This window comes from Atta colombica, unplaced genomic scaffold (assembly GCF_001594045.1).
Source record: "Atta colombica isolate Treedump-2 unplaced genomic scaffold, Acol1.0 scaffold45, whole genome shotgun sequence".
Classification (NCBI taxonomy): Eukaryota; Metazoa; Arthropoda; class Insecta; order Hymenoptera; family Formicidae; genus Atta; species Atta colombica.
Window position 1 is genome coordinate 1,019,494 of NW_017259534.1, and position 21,925 is coordinate 1,041,418.

Below are 21,925 nucleotides of genomic sequence, written 5' to 3' on the forward strand. Positions count from 1 at the left end.
ATCTTTTTGTGATATTCTTAAGATGTTTCATGAATCATTATTGTGAAAAATGATAGGTGCTTACCATCCAGTCGACTTCTCACATCTACTTTCCATTTAATTTATATCATTATGATAATTTAATTGTGTTTCAGTGAATTGATAAGTAGAGAGAAAAGTAAACACGAAAAAATAAAGTTTCTTTATATGTATCAAGCTAAAAAAATTTTTGTGATATGTCAGAACGAAAAAATAACTTATAAGTGATTATAATTAGATCACGCAATAAAATTAAAATTAGAAATCGATTTAAATACATATTTATGACTCTAAATAATTTATATTTAGATATACAGAACAATATTTTGACAATTACAGCTTTACATATTTTTCGATTCTTGTGTGTTTTCCATTTTATCATATTGCAGTTGTCGACTCGAGTTAATTCTAGCCTCGGCTCGTAGCATCGCTAAAAGTCATGCAAATGGAAAGGCGATTCGATACAGAATAATAATAACAGAACTCGCATTTTCTTGTGCGATTCCCGCGAGGCGCTAAAGACGTCATCAGCAGGTGAACTGCAGCCCATTGTCATCGAGGAATAGTTATCCTCCATTGCTTATCGATTCTGTCCCTGATTATTTTCACGAGCGCCAAAATGCACCAGCAGGCAAGATCCGTCGATTTTGCCGAAGAGGCAGCGGGCGGAGGCGGAGGAGGGATCCACAGCCGTTGGAACTGTTGGAAGGGACGGTGGATCCTGGCGGCCTCGACGTGCCAGCTCCGCCTCGAGCTCGCTCGCGCCTCGACTAAGTGAAAGTCGGATTTTGCTTTCTACCCGCTCTACCCGCGTTCGCCTGGCCAGTGACAAGCGCGTCGCGCTCGCGTACGAACACGCCGTTCTTTGGCTTGATAGCAATGATCCTTTCCGCGTGCAGCTAACGGCACTGATAGTTCTCACGTCTGCTGGAGCACGAATCCGCCGACGCGACACCCGCGTCGAATGGGGACCGGTCGGTGGTCCTCGATTGCGCGATGAACTGCGAGTGAACCTGTTGGGCATCCGCCGTGTGCAAACACTCGTCGAGGACGGGGTCCACGAACATCGCGAAGAGGCTGAGGGAGAGACATGCCGAGGTGCCGACGAGGAGCGACCTCGCGTGGCCAGGTCCTCCTCCTGCGTCTGCTACTGGTTTGCGCGCTCATCGCCACCGGTCACCAAGAGGGTAAGTTCACGAGGGAGGATCTCTTCGCTGGGGAACTTCTGGCTGCTTCTGGCACGCATGTTAAGCACAACTTTAAAGCACCCGCGTTCACTTCGCGATCCGCTTGTCAGAGTGCGCTGTAGGATTACAACACGCAAACCTTTCATGGATATGCTTCTTGGTGAACGTGAAGGATATTTATCTGGGGAGGGCAAGAGTGACGGGCACCAACGACGATGGGACCACGGAGCCTGGCCAGCCACGGTGATTTTGGAATTTTGCACGCAATATCTGTATGTTCCCCTCGGAATGTATTGCGCATTGATCAGTGGATTAGAATTTTTAGTTTTGCGTGATTCGGATAATCTATAATTGTTGGGAAAAATTGACACGCATGAATTTTTTTTGCTACAATCGAGATTAATTGGGAACCAAGGCGTGTGCCAAACATTAATATATTTTTCAATCTCTATTTTACGATTTTCGTGGCTCCTCGAATTCTTTTGTTCATTATTCATAGAAGTTTTGCTCAAATATATAAAAATTTAACTAGATATGAAAATAATTTTGTTTATCGAAACAATTATGTAAAATAGGCTTAAACTGGTCGCTAGCTCGTTAGAACTTTTTGCAGCATTGTCATTAATAATTTAAGCATCGTAGAAAGCTATATAATTATTTCAATAAGATTATTTTCAGAGCTGTATTTAGTTAAATTTTTTAATATTTCAGTGAAATCTGTTTTTTCTGTATACAATTACAAATAAATGCGTGAGCTTATATTTCAGCCGCGAATCTACGAATTCGTTAATGATATGGATCTCCAAAGTTCGCGCAAACGTGTATTTTTTATACGCTAACATAAAACTTAGAATTTGAAGATAATTTGTAAATTCGTCTGTTGATTCAAACCAAAAAAACAAAAGGATTAAAGAATCGGTATCTCAAAATCCGCTGATGCTACGTATTATTCATACTTATACGGTATGTCCTACTTTTACTTCATTATACTTGAATGACAGATGGTTAGAATGGTTTAACGCCGATCCTTCTTTGGCGTGGATATATCGAGGAAAGTTATTGTCCACTGCAAATTTTCTTATGTAAAAATTCTATCAAAGTCCGTTCTTTCAATCGATCAAAATTAGATTATATTATCGTTATCTAATATAATTTCCGGAAAGAATCCTAAAATTCAGGATCTTCTCATCTCCAATGACTAATTGCCTGAAAATCATTAAATCATTATAATTGAAGAAAAATGGATCCTACGTTAATCGAAGAAATTATCATCAGGAAATAACGTGATAGAATCTATCCAGACACCCCCGTATCTCTTACGAAATGCATGATGCCAGGAGTTTTATAACAAACGAGTCTCGATCATTTACAGTGTTATACTATATTAGTGCATGCATACTAAAGGCTACCATATACATAAAATTAGCAAAGCTATAAAAAGCGTAATAAATATTTTAAACGAATTGAATATTCAAAAATGATCACTGTCACATTATTTAATAGAATATACATGTATTATTTCGTTGTTAAAATTGATTATATAAATTATCAGGATTGGATAAGAATTAATGTTTTTTTTTTAAATAAAGTTAAAGTTAATGGTTTTACAAAATTAATAAAGTTAAGTTAAAAGTTGAAGGAATAAAAAATTAATTTAACGTAACGTTAAGTCAATATTGAATTAACTTAAGTTAAAAAAAAAGTTAATTTTGAAAAAAATTATTTTTTAGATCATAATGTCCTAATTTTTCTTAAAATGAGATTAAATAACTATAATATAGATTATTAAGTAAATTAAATTTTTAATTTTTTTATTCATATGTAATATAAGTATATAACACATTACGATATAATTATATAAGTTGTAACTTTAAAAAAACAGCCAGCACATAGAGAAGATACAAGATCAGTGATTACTTTTTAATAAATCTTAAACAATAAGAAATTGACCAATTACAATCGAATGCGAGAAGAATATTTGATTGTAATTGGTCAATTTCTTATGATTTAAGGCTTAAAACACCTATGCGAACGATATATGCATAAGGCATAACCGCATAAACCAATCAGAGGGCTGTATTAGTATCTTAAGAAATTACTTAAGATTAAGAAGTCTTAAAATATGAACAGATTACGAATATAATACGCTCTTAGTCTTATTATATCTTATTATTTTTCTAAGATATTTAAAAGAGATAAAAAAATTTTTTAACTTAAAAAAATTAAAAAGTTAACGTTTAAAAGTAACTTAGTTAAGTTAAAATTTAATGCATTTAAAATTAACTAAATTAAGTTAAAAGTTATTAATTTTTTAACTTTTTTTTTAACTTTTTAATGTTTTAACTAGTTACTATTGTACTTAACCCTGCAAATTATATTATGTCATTGCATTTAGATACTTTATATAAAGCAACTTTTGTATGTATACCGATTAAATATTCCTTCGATCTGCGACAATCTTAACGGCTGTAATCATTCGATATATTCGAAAATATCCCTTTTTCACAACCGCAAAACGGAATGTCGTTCGCGCGCGAATAATGGTCGGCGGTCACGAGCCGACCGCGATGTTTGCCCGCGCTACGTAATTTCGAAGTAGTGGTAGCGCGATTCACGACACAATAGAATTGCGATACGGTTGCGAAGTGGCGATAGCGGGTCTCCTCGGACTCTGGGCCTTATTGTTGGGTCTAATGGACGACGGATTATTGCGCTCCGCCCTTGTCGAACAGATTTTCTTCTCGCGATTTGTAATACCAAGCGGGCGCAGCCATTCTTCACAACCTTGTCTTTGTTCGCCATTGTTACGCTTATCGTCGGATGCACGCGAACACGACGGATTGGCAAATGATTGTCGAACAATCGCGCCGTGTTACGCACAGACGTACGAGAAACGCGCGTCATTACTCGCATTCTGAGGTGAATGTGAACGAACGCTGTTAGACGCTGTTATAGACATTAAGGTCTCGTAAATTTGCGCAATTTGCAGATTTCCGCAGTTATGCGGATTGTCTCAGAGCATTGCATTGTCTCTCGGCAATTGACTGAATTTGAAATTGATTTCGCAGAAACTATCTGTCGCTAGATATCTGTCGTAACTCATCTTCTCATCTTTCAATGTTGGACATCCGCAGATTATTTTTGAAAATTAGTGAAGAAAAAATATTTTCTCAAGAAGCATCGAGACGTACACAATCCATTGACAATTTTGCTCGAAACACGAATAACTAAACTGTAAAAATTATTGCATTGAAAATGCATCTTTTTAATCTACCCGATCGAATATCGATATAGTAATGTCTGATATTTTTTATATTAAAAAGAGCAGAAAAAAATATTATTAAAATTAATATTATTATCGAAGTCAAGAATCGCTACTTTTTGATTTTTGTAGAACCAATTGATAACTATGACGAGGCATTAATCCGTGAAAGTTCTTCGCACGTGACTTCGATGAAATTTCGCGCGGCGTGCGAAGACTTCTTCGCACGGAAAGGTCGAAGAAACTTGCCCACTCGAAAATTTCCGATGCAGTAGAAAGTAAAACGACCGATGGGTCCTTCTAATCTGTTATTCGAATTCACGATCCCAAAATAGTCTCTACGTCACTCGGATGGAGTGTCGTCGAGCGAAGTTCTTTTTCACTCTCCTTGCATTCCTTCTTACCCCTTCCGTTCTCCTTTTCCTTCATCTTTATTCATCTCGAGGGCGTTTCGAGTGGCGCCAAAGGTCGTAGAAATTTCGACGGTATTAAGGGCCGATGCTAATGAACGACCTTCCACATTTAGAACCCTAATGGGCTCGTGATATGGCAAGTAGATACGCGATTGGACACGATGAGAAGAAAATTCGCGTATGATTTGAGCTTGATGGAATCATGATATAAGAATACAATGTTTCATTGTGCACAATAGCGGTCGAATATAATTTTGGGGCAAATTTTTTATTTATACTGAAAAAATACTTAATTTTAATAAATATCTGTTTAAATAGTTCTAAATAAATATTTACTAAATATATATTTATTTGATACAAAAGCCATTAATTTAACTATAATTTTTTTTATTGAGTAAATATTTAGTAAATTTTTTTAAGTAAATTTTTTTTAATGTGTTAAATTTCTAGCGGTTCTATATTGGTTTATAACATTTGAGGCTTATTTTCTGATTAGTCTGATTTCTGATTGCGCATCTCGGAGCGAAACACCTTGTATTCTTACATCATGGAATGTACTGCATAAAAATACTAAATACGCGACTGAGAGATTTTCTACCATCTCTTCGCTTCGCGAAGAGCAATGTCGATAGCGGTGATATTTTATACTGCAACGCTGCTGCCTTGTCACGGTTGCAGCACGGAGGAATAGTAGTCCTCACGCACCTTGAAATGCCAAATACGTACATAGATCTGGAATATAAATTGCGGGAATTGTACATTGCAAGGGAGGAACGTGATAAAAATTTTGTTTGCACGTAAAACGACGATAAATAAATATAGCTTTTCATAAATAAAGTAGGCTTGATTGAATAGCGATAAGATAAAATAAAACGATCTAATATAGTGTCAAAAGAAAAATTTTTGAAGATAAATATTGTATCTAAAAATATTATTATATTTTTAATTTATATAAATTAAAATAAATCTTTTAAAAGAATATTATTAAATAAATAGAAAAGATGAATATTAATTAAATTCGTAAAGTGCGTACAGGATGCATTCACGAAAAATTCAACAGCTATTAATTCGTATCGAATATTGATTAATACTGACCCATTTCGAGGGAGGTATTAGATACTTCCATGCTTTCCGTTTTTATGCCTCGTAATGCGCACCGGCGCGCCTTCTTTTTCTCATTTTCATCATTCTTCGTGCATGCGACACGGAACGGTAATCAAGGAATTCAGAGCGCCACGTCGATGTTGATGTGAGAAATATCTACAGGCGCACGAAGCTCGCGCATACGATCTTCCCCGCGCGTCTCATTTTCCGACGGTATGACGGCCTTTTCTCAATCGGATCTGATTCATGACGCCCATCCGATAATCTTTCACGGACGGTAGTCATCGGAGATGCCTCGTAACGTATCACGAGCGAGAAATCGCGAGATTGGGAAAGTCTGACACATATATCGGAGGCTAAGAATGTAGGTATTAACCTGCTCCTCGAAGGAAACACCGATTGCCCAACGAAAATTCGCGTTACAAAGCCAGAGTTCTTTACATTCGCAACAAGGCGCGATCGCTCATTTCTTCGATATAAGAGCTCATATGAAATCAGGCAGTGTATCGTCTATGCGGAGATTTAAAAATATTAATATTAAATAATAATAATATTTCTCTCTAAATATTTTTCCTTATCTGTCTCATAATATATTTTTAATTACAGGAGTAAACCTAGACGTGGCCCAAAATACTTGTTTTACCATAGTTATAATCAATCGACTCATTTCTTTGATTTTTATGATATTTAACTTGATTAAACTCGATGATAGGAATTTACTTATAAATTTGCCTCTGGCTATTTCGGTCACACCTTAAAAGCGACTGAAAATTGTTGACCTTTTAAATATTTCCACGATTAAACTTAATGTAAAGAAATTGTTTACATAATGGCTACTTAAAATCACGTTATCATGGAAATGTAGATCTTCTTAGTAAAAAGCAATGATTTTAGATTACGTAAGATTGTTTCCTTATTTAATCGCTATATACGGTTACATCTCATAATAAGATAAATATTTATCACATTAAAATTGTGCGTTGGGCACATAATTTAGAAAATTCTTTTTGCGGAAAGAAAACTTACAAACTTGAGAAAGTGTAACAGCATATGTGTAACGAATTTCTCTACGTAATAGCAATATCTGTCTTGCAGAGCAGCTATCGAGGAGATTTTAGAGAAAGTTTATAAAATCATACAATTAAGCAAATCATATAAAATAAAATATAACTAAGCAAATCATATTTAAAAAAAAAACATATGTTATATTTACTTGTCTATCACTGTCTCTTTCTTTTTCTTTTTTGCAGCTATGTTAGCTATGTCTTTATCACCTGTTTACTCGTCACACTCTATTTCACCTCACGTTCTCTCACTACGGCTTCTCTTTCATTTAGGAAGTTTCCAAATCGCATTAATTCAACAAGCGGCTAAATATATAACACTTTTCACACACTTAGAACACACTTTGTACAGATAAATGCTACTTTTTTTAATGTTATACTGCTGATTTGTACAGCAATTACAGCGCCAACTTTCGCAATTTTCATTAGGACTGACTTATATTTAACATGTTTAATATTAATTTGTGATAAACAAATGATATATTAGAGAAAGTATTTATTTATCGCGTAATTTCTATTGCAAATTTTTTTGTATTCTTTTCATATTAATTCTTCTATATATATTACACATAGAAAAATATCCGCAAGTAAAAATAAAAGCATAAAAATATTCTCGAAAAGACTAGATATTTTTCGTTAATTATTTTTCGAAAGCATTTTAATTTAAAAATTATCTGATACTCTGACATTTTTCAATGATATGTAATTATATATACATTGAAAAAAAATATTAATCAATTTTAATAAATAATATTTAGTTGAATACTACCAACTAAATATTTATTAAATATAAAGATATATTTATTTGATACAAGAAATGTGTTAATTTGATTTACAATCATTTTTTTTATTGAACAAATATTTACTGTAAGTAAATGTTTAGTTGGCAGCATTGAACTAAATATTTATTAAAATTAATTATATTTTTTTTCTCAGTGTATGATATATCAACTGCGTAATATCGTCAACAAAATCAGCTGCTAGAAAAGATAACTTTCATTCAAACCTATCAACAACATTCAAAGCCTCGTCAGCGGCCGAGTTAGAAAGTACCCCCTTTGTGCGTGCAGGCACGTTTCGTATCGACATACTATGTGTACCGTATTTGGGTCTCGTTTTCGCTATCACGGAACAGATGGCAAAATCATGTACGGTGGCCATACATAAAACGTCTCCTTTTTCTCGCAATTCCGGGCAATTCCTCGCGTCGCGTGCGCTCCTCGAGCGGGTTAGATAACAAGTTTCACGGTACAATAAACGTAAGAATCGGGGTTCTCGACTACTACACGTGCTCGTCCAATGTTTTCACGCGTACGACGTGAAATGGAGCTCTCTCTCTCTCTCTCTCTCTCTCTCTCTCTCTCTCTCTCTCTCTCTCCTTTGATTTCGATAAGTTCGTACGTAAAATATGCAATCTCGCCCAAATGTCAGTGGCAAAGTCAGTGGTAAACTGATATGAGTAATTGTTGTTTTATAATATCAGCGCCAGACTATTTGATGATGTCATAATTAATGCAATGCATGATTTACCCGTTTTTCCTCTCTCAAATAAGAGCAAGTTTTGTGTTTCGTCTATTATTAACGTAATTGGTAACAAAAGCATTGAATGGATAAGAATTATCGAGCGTTCGACAAACGTGGATACGTGAGACATGCGAAACCTTTGAATATGCTATTCGCGACGTCAGGTGATTCCTCGATTTCACAAGGACGTGCTTGATACTTTAATGAATGGAAACTTTCATTGGCAGAAATCGACAGTTTAGACATTAAATCGCAATAAATTTACTTTATTACTAGTAATGTTATATGACTATCAACACTCATATCGATGAAACCTATTGTTACTTGCAAATGGATAAAAGAAAAGTAAAATATATGAAATTTATGTGAGAATAATATAAATAACCAATCTATTTACTATAAAATTCAAGATGAATTTATAGAAAGTGATTTTATCACTTTACTTTTCATGTCACAGATAATTAGAAACGTTGACACTAAAAGAACACGTGAGAAATGAAAGAGAAATTGTAGATTTCAAAAGATATCGTATATTTTTCTAACAAAATATATATATTACTAACAAAATGAAATTTTTTTCTAGAGAAGACTTGATTTATTTTCCAAGTATAACTATTAAAATATCAAAAAATTAATCTATATATATATATATATCTGTGATTCAAATCAAATAAAAATCTACTACATAAGATGTATTTATGTTTCATCGCCAAAACATAGTAACGCTTTCTCCACAGAATGCGTAAACATGTTCTATCAATAATGACGCAATTGTACAATAATAAATTAAAATACAAAACGCAACGATCGCTCAATAATATGCATGATTACGAGCTAAGAATTCATGCAGGCATATCCGTCGGCAAGCGCTCGAATTGAACGAAGGACGATCGAAAGGAGAGTGACTTCATTGCCTAAGCCTTCGTTACACTCCAATCGAACGGGCACTTCCTCGCTGTGTCCCGGTCGTGAAAGTATAGTTCTCACACAGGGAAGTGCACGCCAAATTGACCATGTAAAAGTTTTTGAATTATGCCAACCGGTGATCAGACCGATATATTTGATATTCCACATCGGATGAGAAACGCTTGTCGAATCGGCTTCAAAAAGGGGAAGGATTCGCTTGAATAATCGCGTTAACGCGAATCGCGAAACACGCTCTCCTCGAGATATTTTCCTGTTCGATTATTAGAGTTGTCACAAATATCTTGTCTTAAAATTTCATAACTTTTCGCTGATTTACAGGCAAAATTTCATTATTTTCTCTAATGCTTACAATAATATTTTGAAATTTTTTATATTTTCGTCCTGATTTGGAAATCATCAAATATTTTGTTGAGAACAGCAATTTATAGTAATATAAATCACTATTAATATTGCTGACACTATTTGCATTTAATTGTTAAGTTGATATAATTCCAAAATTGCGTGGGTGTACGCATATTTAAACTTCTTTAAAATCAAGCATTTTAATTTTTCAGAAAATTTTGCAAAATTCTCTAATTTTTCCCTTATTTGCTTCTTGTTTTCAATTTTCCTGACATTTTCCTGATTTCCAATTTCGTGGTAACCCTGTAGAATTCATCATGGGCTTCGTAAACAGACGCGAAAAATCAGACCCCGTGTCTTCACGGTATGCTTACGACGCGTGGAATTACGCGAGACATTTTGAGAAGCGAGTTACATAAGTAACGCATAACGATCTCGTAATGCTCTTATAGCATTGTCTTCTCTATTCATTATCTCATCAGTACAGAAAATTAAACTCATTTCAAAATGTCTTATTCTCGCATTCACATGAAATAATAATACTCTCAGTGTTTCTTGATCTTTCATTCAAATTTTAAGACCTTCTTTTAAATCATAGTTATTTTTTATAATTATTTTTAGAAAAATAATATGTATATACACAAAAATGCCAATAGACGGAATATTATCAATATTATAATAATTAAGAAAATAATACAAATGTAAAATAACACAGCATTTAAATCTATCTTTCGCTTATAAATACGCAAAAGTCATAAAAAAATCTTACAAAATCTTATTTACGGAGGGAAATTTCTTTGAGTGGATTATGAAGAATTCGGGAGTCAGTCAAGTGGAAACGTAACAAAGTCTATTGCGCGAACAAATTCGCGGTCGCGCTCCGTTTGTCCGTTGAAAGTAAGTTGAACAAAGATCTTTGCTCGCGCGGGTCATTAATCCCATTACGGAGTAATGCGAACTGATTATCTATTACCGCGATTTCATTATCGCTGCCACAAGCAGCGATATATATACATATATATCGCTGTTTGTGGCAGCGATAATGTCTGGCATTAAGCATAAAATATAGCCTACTTTAAGTCTCGAAGGCTTCGGTGTTCCGGTGGAATCTTTCCCGCATAAGGTACGAGCTGATCCTCGAGCTCGATGTCGCAAAAATGCATGCGTAAGCAGCATATATTCGCACGATATTTCGCAGGAAAAAGAAAAGAAAACAATCCTTTTTCGCGACACGATCAGTAATTAAAGCATGATCGAATCAGCGATGAATTCTCGCGTGGACAGCTGATTAAAAAGGAACAATCCGAACACTCCGTTTAATCTGCTCGCTTGTTACTCCTGCGCGTTGCTCTTATTTGATATTTACGCACGAATTTCGCGGCCGTCCGTCGTCCAGCTCGATAGCGATCGTCGATGCGCGTCGCCGATTAATCGCAAGGTAGCAATCATTGTGCGGCACAGTTGCAATTAGCATTTTACGGAGGTGGATTTTTCTTTGACTGCGGCAGTCTCGCATCGCAACCTTAAAAGCCCACGTTAAAATAACGTGGTACTAAAGGACAATAATTCATTGCGCATCTGTGACACGGACAATAGAAGAAGATTGTGATTTTTAACGCAAGGCGGAGAATACTTAGACTCTTTACTTATTTTATCACAGAGATTATTTCAGCCAATTATTTCATTCACGTTCGTAGAATTACTAGTCTATTATAATGTAAAAGATATTTGGAGAAAAAGTGTCGTGCTGATAATTTTTATAATAATTCCAGCGACATTTCTCGTTAGTACTAACAGAGATCTGTACTCTATTATTTTTAAACAGAATTCTGGCTGTAAATTTTGGTTTCAATATAAATTGTATACACACTCTAGACTCTTTTTTATTTTTATAAAAAAACCTATAGAACTATGAAAAATGTTGTCATTATTTCTTTCATATTAATAGGATATTGGATATCCAAAAGTGAGAGCTGTAAAGTTAATATTAATTCTATTAATACTACATTCTAGTAATTCTATTAATAAAAAAAATAAAGACCATTCTAGTTGCACTTTCATAGTTCTTTATAAAAAATTTTATAGTTCCTTATAAAAATAAAAGAGTTCCATTTTTCATTTTTTTATATTAAAAAACATTTTTTATGCTAAAAAACCAAAATTGAAAGTATGTAATATGCTTTGCGAATCTATCATGATACTTTCTCATCAGATAAAGAGAAATATTTAGACAACAATTATCAATTTTAATACACCTTAACTATGCATATATGCTTACATTTTCCATCTCATCATTTATTAACATCATTTATTAACATTGTATTTTATTCCTTGTTCATTTCGATGCACCGGCCAATCTTCGATAGACACAGAATTACTGTTCCAATTTATCCTTTAATCAGATTTGCCTCTGGGAGCCACATCTCACAATCATCACTTTACTGCGCGTCGTTGCATTTTCTTCTTTACGCCTCTCCTTACGTTTCGCCCTAAGCGATGCCTTGAGGTCATGCGCGATCAATTCGTGGCGATGCATCAACTGAGCCGAGGAGAGAGAGAGAGAGAGAGAGAGAGAGAGAGAGAGAGAGAGAGAGAGAGAGAGAGAGAGAAAGATGATTGCTTAAACACCTTGTAAGAGCAATCCACGCGACCGTGGTAGCGCCGGGGAACCCCGCCTTAATTTGTACTCGCCCCATGCACCGATCTATTAATCTCGGACCGATTGTGAAGCGTGGTGAATGCGATCGGCCGGCCGTAATTATAATTATCCCGACTATTTGCAGCGGCATAATTCACGATGACGTGCGGTAAAAACGCAACGTGCGATCGTTCCACGGTCGGGGGACGATAGATCATTTTGGTGGTCGTTACACGCGATTGTCGTGATTAATGCGTGGACGCGCGCGATAACACGGACATGAATTTGTAATACATTTTTCAATTTTATTGCAGATTACACGGTGGCTGAGAAAGAAAAAAAAAAGAGAGAGAGAGAGAGAGTAGAAATCACACATAATTCTTCACGAGTCTTGTTCTGCGAGGAAACGCAATTAGCATAAAAAAAATTGATTCTGTTCTTCAACTTTTGCTCTATAAACCGTCCCACTTGGAGATCAATGTTCGACATTATTGAGCTGCTTGTCGAATGATCGGTGATTTCAACAACTGTTCGATGAATGAACGCTCTATAATGCGCACGAGTTTCCAGAGCACGAATACTCGCGTGCGTGATTAATTATCCTAAAATCGCGCGGCAACAATTGCGACCGAGCGAGAAATGCCCTGCGGGATTAAACGCGCGCAAATACGAGTCGCGAGCGCATTGTGACCCCGATTTAATTTATATTTGCCCTCGGATTTTTTTTCTCAAGGCCTCCTCATTGATTCGATCGCGCCGTTTACACCTACGGAACTATTCTAGTTACGACACACTGAAACACAATACTAGTATACCACTCGTGGACAACAAAGGGACTTTGAGATTGAATTATGTACCCGGAGGCTACTCATATTATTTCAGTGCCGAGCATCAGATATAAGATAGAAAGAGAGGCAGAAAGAGAGAAAGGGAATAGAGGAGTACTTTGTCTCAATTACCGAAGTCCATAACGATTAAAAATTATGTAATGATTACGAAAAATATATAATTATAACACAGAGAATAACTTAACAAATCTTTGCGCCAAAAATGAATTTTCTTGGATTTTTAAAAAAGGAAGCATACTCAAACGTATTTATATACGAAAAGAATATAATTGTAATGTTTGTAAAGTGTAATTTCGACTTGCTTTCTTAACAATATATAATTGTCATTTATTTACTATGTAAAATATTTACTATGTAAAATATTAATAAAACTCAGCTATATGTATAGCAGAAAAATTTTTTGTCAAGATTTAATCAAATAAGGTATCGTTCTCTCTTATTTTAAATTATTTTTGTAAAGTGTTAAATATATTACGTGATTTATTTCCTTTTCTTTCTCTCTCTTTTTCACTTGACATATTGATGTGTATCTCGTACCTTTATTATAGCACGCGACGTAATATCGCGCTCGTTACGTTAGTCCTCGTTGCTCTCTATCTTCCATTTAGGCGTATCCACAAGTTGCCTCCTTCGATATATGCACCGAAGTAATATCCATCCCAAAGATTTTTATCTGCTAGTATATTGCGCAAACCGCTAATAAATTATGCCCGCGCAAGTCGTTTAAATGCACGGTGCCGCAGCGAAATGCGCGATACTTCGCCTTTCACCTTGCTACGATAATGTATTCTGTCGTGCATTGTGGTTCGGTTAGAATAACTGCCATCGTATACTGTATTATCGTATACTATATTTCGAGCAACAATTACACGGAAATGATGTTAAAAATCAACCACCTAAGCTAAGAACTGCGTCGCGGTTTCTCATGATTAATAAGAAGTAAATAAAAGTTGTGGTGCTATGTTGCCTTTTTATGAAAGCGCTCTCAATATTTGCAAATTACAAAAATGTATCAGCAAAGAATAAGATCTCTCTTTCACAAGCTTTTGTCGATGTACAAGCAGCATTGTCTAAAAACTCGTTCTTAAAAAAATATATGTATATATAATAAACTTTAGACAGAATGTATTGTTTGTGCGTCTACGACAATAATTTATGGAAGAGAAATCTTCTTTGCTGATACATACTTATATTCTTGTGAGACAGTGCGAGCACTTTCTTATATTATATATATAACGTTGTAAAATCTGAGAGAGAGAGAGAGAGAGAGAGAGAGAGAGAGAAAAAGAAATCAAGGTAAAGAAATTAAGGTTATTTCTTTTCAAATCAGATGTTCTCACGAAAATAGGTATTAGAAAGTGTCTTCGCTTTTTCCAAGATTTTCAGTAACATAACTCGACTTCATAAGATAAATCCTGTGTGCAGATAAATCGTCGTTAAAAGCATGCTCGATTTCGACCAAATTGTGTAAAAAACATTTTCTTGCGATAAAAAGAATTGTAGAAATAAAAAACGCCTCGAAAATTATAATATTCCTTGATAACATTGTTTGCCTAAATCTCGTCTACTGACTTGCAGAAACAGTTCGATCCTGGGACAAGCTCTCACAGTTGATACCAACGAATTCGGTGTACGAGAAGCAAGACCGAAATGCATCACCGTCCAGCAACGAGGCGGATGCATCGCTGGCGCACTTGCCAGGGGAAAACAATGTGATGGACATATCGAAATCAAAAGAGGGAGACAATCGCAAAGGAGAGGAGGAAGAGAAGGAGAAAGAACCTAAGCTGACGTATGACGTCGAGGAATACGAAGATGAAGATAAGCACGAAGAGGAAGAGCTCGAGGAGGAGGAGGTTGAACAAATGGAGGTGGAAAAGAAAGATCTTTCTGATAATGAGAATGGCGCAACAAAGAAAGAGAGATCTCCACCGGAAACCAGCAGCGTGTCGAATATTGAAACGGGAGACAAGGATGGGGATTATCTCGAAGATCTCCCGACGAATCAAGATGACAATACGTATTATTATTATGAAGAGTACGAAAATGGAAATCGTTCTCGGTATGACGCTGAAGGTGAGATTCAGCTGTTCCTAGTCACATCGAACTGTAATTGTTTATTTCTCTTCTCGTGGATGTATGATTAATAATCGTGAAAATAATTTTCGTATCTCAATTTTACATCATTAATTTCATACATCATTTGGTATTTTGTAAAAAGTATTAACTCTTCTTCAATATATACTTACTAGCATAAAAAAAATAGATTCTACAATTGCATTTCAATTTGTTGTTCTTAAAAATGAGAAAAACATGAACTAAATTTCCATTCAATTCAAATATTTGAATAACTAAAAAGTTTAATTCTTAAATCTTTTAAACAGTTTTTTCCCATTGTATTTTATAAGAAGAATTACAGCTTTCAATTTCTTCGAATATAATCTAAATAATCTGTTTCCACTCGTTTTAGAAGGTGAAAATCTCGACTATTTAGACACGGAATCTGAAGAGGAGGATGTCACGCCGGCGAATTCGTCAGAATTGGAACATGGCGCTTTAGAAAAGAGAGAAGAAGACGTTTCGCACGAGTCAACTTCTAATTCGTCGCGAATTGTCGAAGAAAAAGTCAACAATCCGATATCGTCGACTGAGTTGGAGCAAGGCTCGTCCATGGAGGGTAGCGATAAAACATTCACTACGTTCGGCACATCCGGGAAAAAGGATTTCAAGAACGTTTCCGCCGAGGTCAGTTCTATTTTGATAGGCGGTGCCGTGGTCTCCGTGGTGACTACGAAGAGTGTGGTGAACGGTACAATATCAGTACCGACGACGGCCTCACCGGTTACCACAGAGCAAGTTCCGTCGCCGCCATCGTCGTCGTTGTTACCCAAGATAACCGAGGAACATCCAGAAGTAACCACGGAAGACTCCGCGAGAATCCTGGCTTCTGTGCAAACCAGCCGCAGCGTATCGGGCGCGCGTTTTCTGCCGTTTCCAGTAATAGATCGCATAGAGCAGGTGGAAGCACATAGTGGATCGCTTGAGAGCAAAAAGACGTTGCAACCACCGTCAACGGAGAGCATTATTGACAAACTCGACTGGGCGCAGTCCAAGCTATCTAGCGATCTTCTGCCAGCGGCTATTCTCGGTACCGGTGGTTTCCGAAACAACGGTAATACGTTGCAACTAGATGTGTTAGCCGAACGAGATCGCACAACGACGACGACGACTCGCAGGAGTTTCACGACCACGGCCAAGATACCGGTCATCGGGAAATTCATACCACGACGTTACAATGACAGAAAACTGAATTATACCAGCACTAACACGGCAAAGCCGCGATTTGAAACTACGGTCGACACTCTGGAAGGTTTGTTGCCTCGAAATTACGTGTCGAGAGGAACTACTTCGAGTGCAGTTTCCAAGACAAATTTCAGGTTGGATATATCACATAAATTTTTGTAAGATTTTGTAAAATTTATACGAGTATTATACATATTACAACTTGAAAACAATAGGCGATGTGAAAATATGTTTTGATGAATGACTTTTTTAATTACCAGCAATAAGAACGACAAATATGCTTATAATTACGTAATTATATCGATGAATCAAGATTTGAGTTAAAAGTGATAGTTATTATTATTTTTCTTTCAGATGGCCTTCTTCGAAACCGACATCCACAGAAGCAACAGAAACAAAAACCACATCGACGATATCACGAGCGAAACCTAAAGCCGACATTATCGTCCAAGATATTAGTGTATTCCTGCCTGCAGGATACAAACTAAAGAAAGAAGATGCAGTTGTCACGGAGAATTCCCTTCTCAGCGAAATCCTCGCCAAATCTAAGGTCGATATTTCGTCTCTCTTACCACCTGGCTATGATAAGAAGAAAGAAGAGGAAGAGTCCAAGTTAAAAGATACTAAAACGACAATATCGACAACAGCAAAAACGGCGATAGCGAAAAGTACAGGCAGCTCTCCGGAAAAGATCGCCCCATCTATCCATGATCTCTTCGCGTCTTCTAAAGTCGATATTTCCGCCTTATTACCTAAAGATTACGAACAAAAAAAGAAAGATTCCGTTCCAAACAATAAAGCTACTGATGACGTGAACAGCGAGCAGAATATGACAGAACGAACTGATTCCGAGTTGCCTACCACAAAGAAAGCTGGTGGCTTGAAGATCGTATTTCCCAGTAGACCAGGTGGTCGCAAACCGATCCAAAAAATAACTACTCCGCAGACACCGCGTGGAGATGGTCCAGGCACGGTAACGCCAAAAATACAAAAGGGATGGCCAACCCGGTAAGCTTATAATATTACATTAATTATTATATATTAAATACAGAATAGCTTCTTTTTTAACACTAGAAATATTCTTACTCATTAAAAGGAGCTCATTCTAGCGAATAAATTATTATAAAAAAATTTCAGAGCTACTACAGAGTTCACTGGATGGCCAACTTCGTCCACTACGCCGATCTCCATCGAAAAGTTATTGGAAGCAGCTCGCACAGCTACAGTAGCGTCGATAAACATGTCATTTATTCCCAGTACGAACGAAATCTCGAGTACATCATCGTCGACGTCGACGACGACGACGACACCAAGACCGACTACTCCTGGCATATGTGATGATGAGTGCGAGGTCGCCGGCACAATACGCATAATAGGAAACGCGACGTGGGTGCCAGAATTGTACGATCGAAACACTCACGAGTGGCAAGAACTTGCAAATCACGTGGAACGAGAAGTATGTTCTTCGCTCAACTTGTCAATATTTTCACGAAACGCCAATTATATTTAAATTACATATTTTTTCAGATGAACTTTATATTCTCGAAATCCAGCTTTTTAATGAATTGGTACAAAAATATAAGGATCGATTCTTTCAGGTAATTCAGACTTTGTAATTTGAAGCAGTAGTATCGAAATAAGCATAGAAGATGATCACAAGTATAATCATAGCATTATTTGTATAAGATTCTTATTATATATCTTATTATAATATTTTTGTGAATTGTATTTAATAATTAGACACTAGAGTAATTAGTCACTCCGTCATACTTTGAATTAGTCGATTTCATATTACTGACTCAACAAAGATATATTAACATTTTCAGTCAAGGCAGCATCTTAGTAGATTACTTTGTCGAGCTAGCCAATTTACAACAGAAAGTGAACACGCAAGAATTAAAAGTGATTTTCCACGACTCGCTCAGGACATACAATGCCAATCGGTCGAATGAAACAAGCTTGAAAGGTCCACTAAGGATGGGAATGTTTACTATCGATCCTAAGTATACCGATTTCGTAGGTGCGTCAACTTAAAAGCTTGTTTTTTTTTCATCAATTCTGTTCACTTGTTCATATCTTTTTTTAGTCATACCTAAAGTAAATATGCCGCAGTATATCGAGAAGGATGATAGATTGATACCTCAGTGGGCAATTGCAGTGATAGTGATAGGTGTCGGAGGTTTGCTATTTATTATCGTGTTTGGTGTGTCTGTGGTAAGTCAAAACCGTTCGAAGTTTTCGTATAGTTGTACAATTAGCAAAAATAAAGATAATGAATGAATTTATTTTCCAGCTCGTCAACAGGCAAAATGGATCGAAACTAAAACCGACCATGTCGACTATTTATGATGAAGAAGTGGTTAAGCACGCGTCGAGTCACAGATCAAGTGACTATTCGAAGCCAGTAACCCACACAATATGGACCGATCCCGATGTCTCTTGGAATGACAAGTCTTTTGAATCAAATTCTAACAAGGTAAAGCGCGGAAGGCAATATCAAATCAATTGAATATTAGGCATCATGTACTTATCTTGGATTCGTTCTTTTTCAGATTTTGGTCGACAAGTCCTTCCAGGACAAGAAATACAATATGTACGACAGTTGGCGATCCGAGTGGAACGGTTATTATTACAATCCTTCGCATACGAGCAGCAAATACGGTTACGACAGTACCACGAACTTGTCGAACCGTCACCATCCCGATTACGACACGAATTTCTAAACGGCAATAAACTGCAATTTCTTCTACCAATATCAAGATTTCACTTAATTTATTCGACGCCTTAGGTAAGCAGCTACTACAGAGAGACTCATCGAAATATTTACTCTATTTTTCAACAACGCGTGTTCATTTCGATAAGAGATTACCAACATCTCTACGTAGAATATTTTAAATATAGGATTTGTTATCCTGTATTCTCTCTGGATCTAGCAACTTGTGTTCATTATTTCGCGACATCGAATTCGTCATTTATTCTTTAGCTGTTTACCTTAATAAGGGATTTATTTATTCTAGTCAGAATAATAAGTAATTATATTGTAATCGGTCACTCTCCACCAAAACCGATATCATCACGCCAATAATATGTTTGCCGCGATGTGTTTGAAATTGCAGATGTGAAAAGTAGAATTAAGCGATAAAAATGGCAATTACATCGATAATAAAATACTTTCTCATTTATAAATGAAATGAAATACTGAGTAGAGATCAAATCATGATGTGTATTACAATCTTTTTTATAATCACAATCATTCGTACATTCATTTAGCATCACATAAAAATATATAAAATTGGTACATATTATCTCTTATATAGACTTAAAATAACTTACTCAACAAAGACAATAGATTCCTAATCGAGACGGTTGTATCTTCCTGAGTGTTGACGTGGCGTCTGAGCACACTCAAAAGTTTTTGATACAAGAATGATTGCCTATCCAAAAAATATGAAATAGTATGAGCATTACTCAACATCCTATCTTCCATGTAATTACATAAGAGGACCATACTCAACAGATATACAATTTTGAAACATTATTGGCAATCAGATAAAAAAATGAATTTTTGTTGATGATAAAATGAAGCTTAATGTGTCTTCCTTTTATCCAATTATGCTTTTAAACTGCACTACATTCTATATATATGTTACCTGCTAGCTGGCTTGCATATTGATAAATGATCCTGCGGAATCTCGAAGAATTCTCCCACGCCAGGATCTGGAAAGAGTTAGTATATTGTTTTTATATGCATGCATGTTTGTGTGTGATGTGTGTTGATAAGAATCTAGATAAATTATATTTATCTACAAATATAGACCAAGGTAAAATGTATAATCATATGCAAAGATATCAACATTTACATCTAATCTTAAAGCATTACCTGCTGAATTGAGACTGACAAATTGGAAAGGAAACTTCAGCGCAGTTACAAGCGTAGGTTTGGCCTCGGCGAAACTCACAATTTCTATGTGATATTTATTCAACATTTCTAAAAACTCTTCATGCAATCTTAGTAATTGTGGTGATTCTAAAACATTAGAATGATAAGTTACATTGCGCGTTAATTAAAACTAGAGATCGACAATTACCTTCGCGTAGTTCTTGAACCTCAACTGTTGGCCATAGCAGCATTTGCGTTGTTTGCTTCAGAGCCGCCACATGTGAACCTCGATGAGGAGTACCGTAAAATAGAATAGCTTTGGTATTCTTGCAGATACCATTCTTATCTCCAGTTTTCCATTCTACAATATAACATATAATGACTCTAACAATAGCAATAGTGATAATTTTGGCACATTTTTATCAAAGTATAAAAATTAGTATAAATGTTCAGCTTATATATACCTTCTACAAGCATTTTTTTAATTAATAATCCACCCATTGAATGGGCGACCCATATAAGTGGACGTTGGCCCACGTTCGCCATTGTCAATTTGGTAACGAATTCTTCGCTTCTCTCTTTAATAGTGCTCCTAACAAAAATAAATGTAATGCGTCAAACTATCGGAATATATTAATACCTAATCGGAATATAATTTAATACCTAAATTTATTATAGGAAATTCAAATTCAATTCTCATAAAGTAATAAACGAAATATAATACTTACTTCATGCTTTCTATTGGACAGAAAGGAGTCCACATAGATAAACTCGTACCATAGTTAATACCTATGATTCGCAAGGATGGTATGTCTACAGGTAACCAGTCTTTAGGCCAACAAAGTGTTTTGGATGTAGAATCAAAATCATTCATACAGGTGTCATCTCTAAAGATATCGCGTTCAAAAATTCACAAATTAAAAATACAATATTTGTTTAGCAAGTTAATAGCAATAGTTATAAGCAAGTTATCAGTATAATATGTTGAAGTTGATAAATATATAAAAAATCTACCCTCTGCAGAAATAAGGTCCGCATGCACAATCGTTTGTGTTTTGTGGACAATCATCCAGTATCACCTCAAAATCTTGACCTATCTTTCTCCATTCGCGCAAATGCAGATCGCGAGCCAAGTCTTTAAAGAATTCTTCAGGACGATCGTCATCAACCATAGCAGATAAGTAGTCTGTAGTGTTTTCGACCAATGTATTACCATCTGCAATTAATGTGAAAAAGTAAAGAGATAATCTCTGTTATGAGAAATGTAGCTTTAAAAATTATATCAAAATATATTATAAACAATTATAAAGAAATAAAGTTGCATTGAATTGAATTGCTGCTATGAAAAAATGTACTATATTGCAAAATTCAAAATTCAAAAATTTATATTCTAAATTGTTAATCCGACAATATAT

At 35.7% G+C, this 21,925-nt stretch overlaps 2 protein-coding genes across 2 annotated transcripts in view; one reads left to right on the forward strand and one right to left on the reverse strand.

Moving 5' to 3' along the window:
- The first annotated feature begins 909 nt into the window (after positions 1 to 909).
- Positions 910 to 19,383, forward strand: LOC108691276 (nuclear pore complex protein DDB_G0274915). The gene is made up of 10 exons (XM_018198946.1): positions 910 to 1,205; positions 14,906 to 15,403; positions 15,798 to 16,764; positions 16,985 to 17,638; positions 17,768 to 18,086; positions 18,158 to 18,228; positions 18,457 to 18,650; positions 18,717 to 18,844; positions 18,924 to 19,106; positions 19,183 to 19,383. Exons 1-10 carry the CDS (start codon positions 1,109 to 1,111, stop codon positions 19,351 to 19,353), a joined length of 3,282 nt encoding a protein of 1,093 aa, XP_018054435.1. The 5' UTR covers positions 910 to 1,108; the 3' UTR covers positions 19,354 to 19,383.
- Positions 19,384 to 19,949: 566 nt separating this feature from the next.
- The window catches only part of LOC108691297 (protein SERAC1), a 4,595-nt gene continuing 2,619 nt past the window's right edge, over positions 19,950 to 21,925 (reverse strand). The window contains exons 9-15 of the mRNA XM_018198969.1: positions 21,525 to 21,726; positions 21,239 to 21,397; positions 20,975 to 21,102; positions 20,719 to 20,871; positions 20,511 to 20,657; positions 20,281 to 20,347; positions 19,950 to 20,064 (exon numbers count right to left, since the gene is read on the reverse strand). Of these exons, the coding sequence (XP_018054458.1) occupies positions 19,950 to 20,064; positions 20,281 to 20,347; positions 20,511 to 20,657; positions 20,719 to 20,871; positions 20,975 to 21,102; positions 21,239 to 21,397; positions 21,525 to 21,726 (971 nt within the window). The remainder of the gene's footprint in view (positions 20,065 to 20,280; positions 20,348 to 20,510; positions 20,658 to 20,718; positions 20,872 to 20,974; positions 21,103 to 21,238; positions 21,398 to 21,524; positions 21,727 to 21,925) is intronic.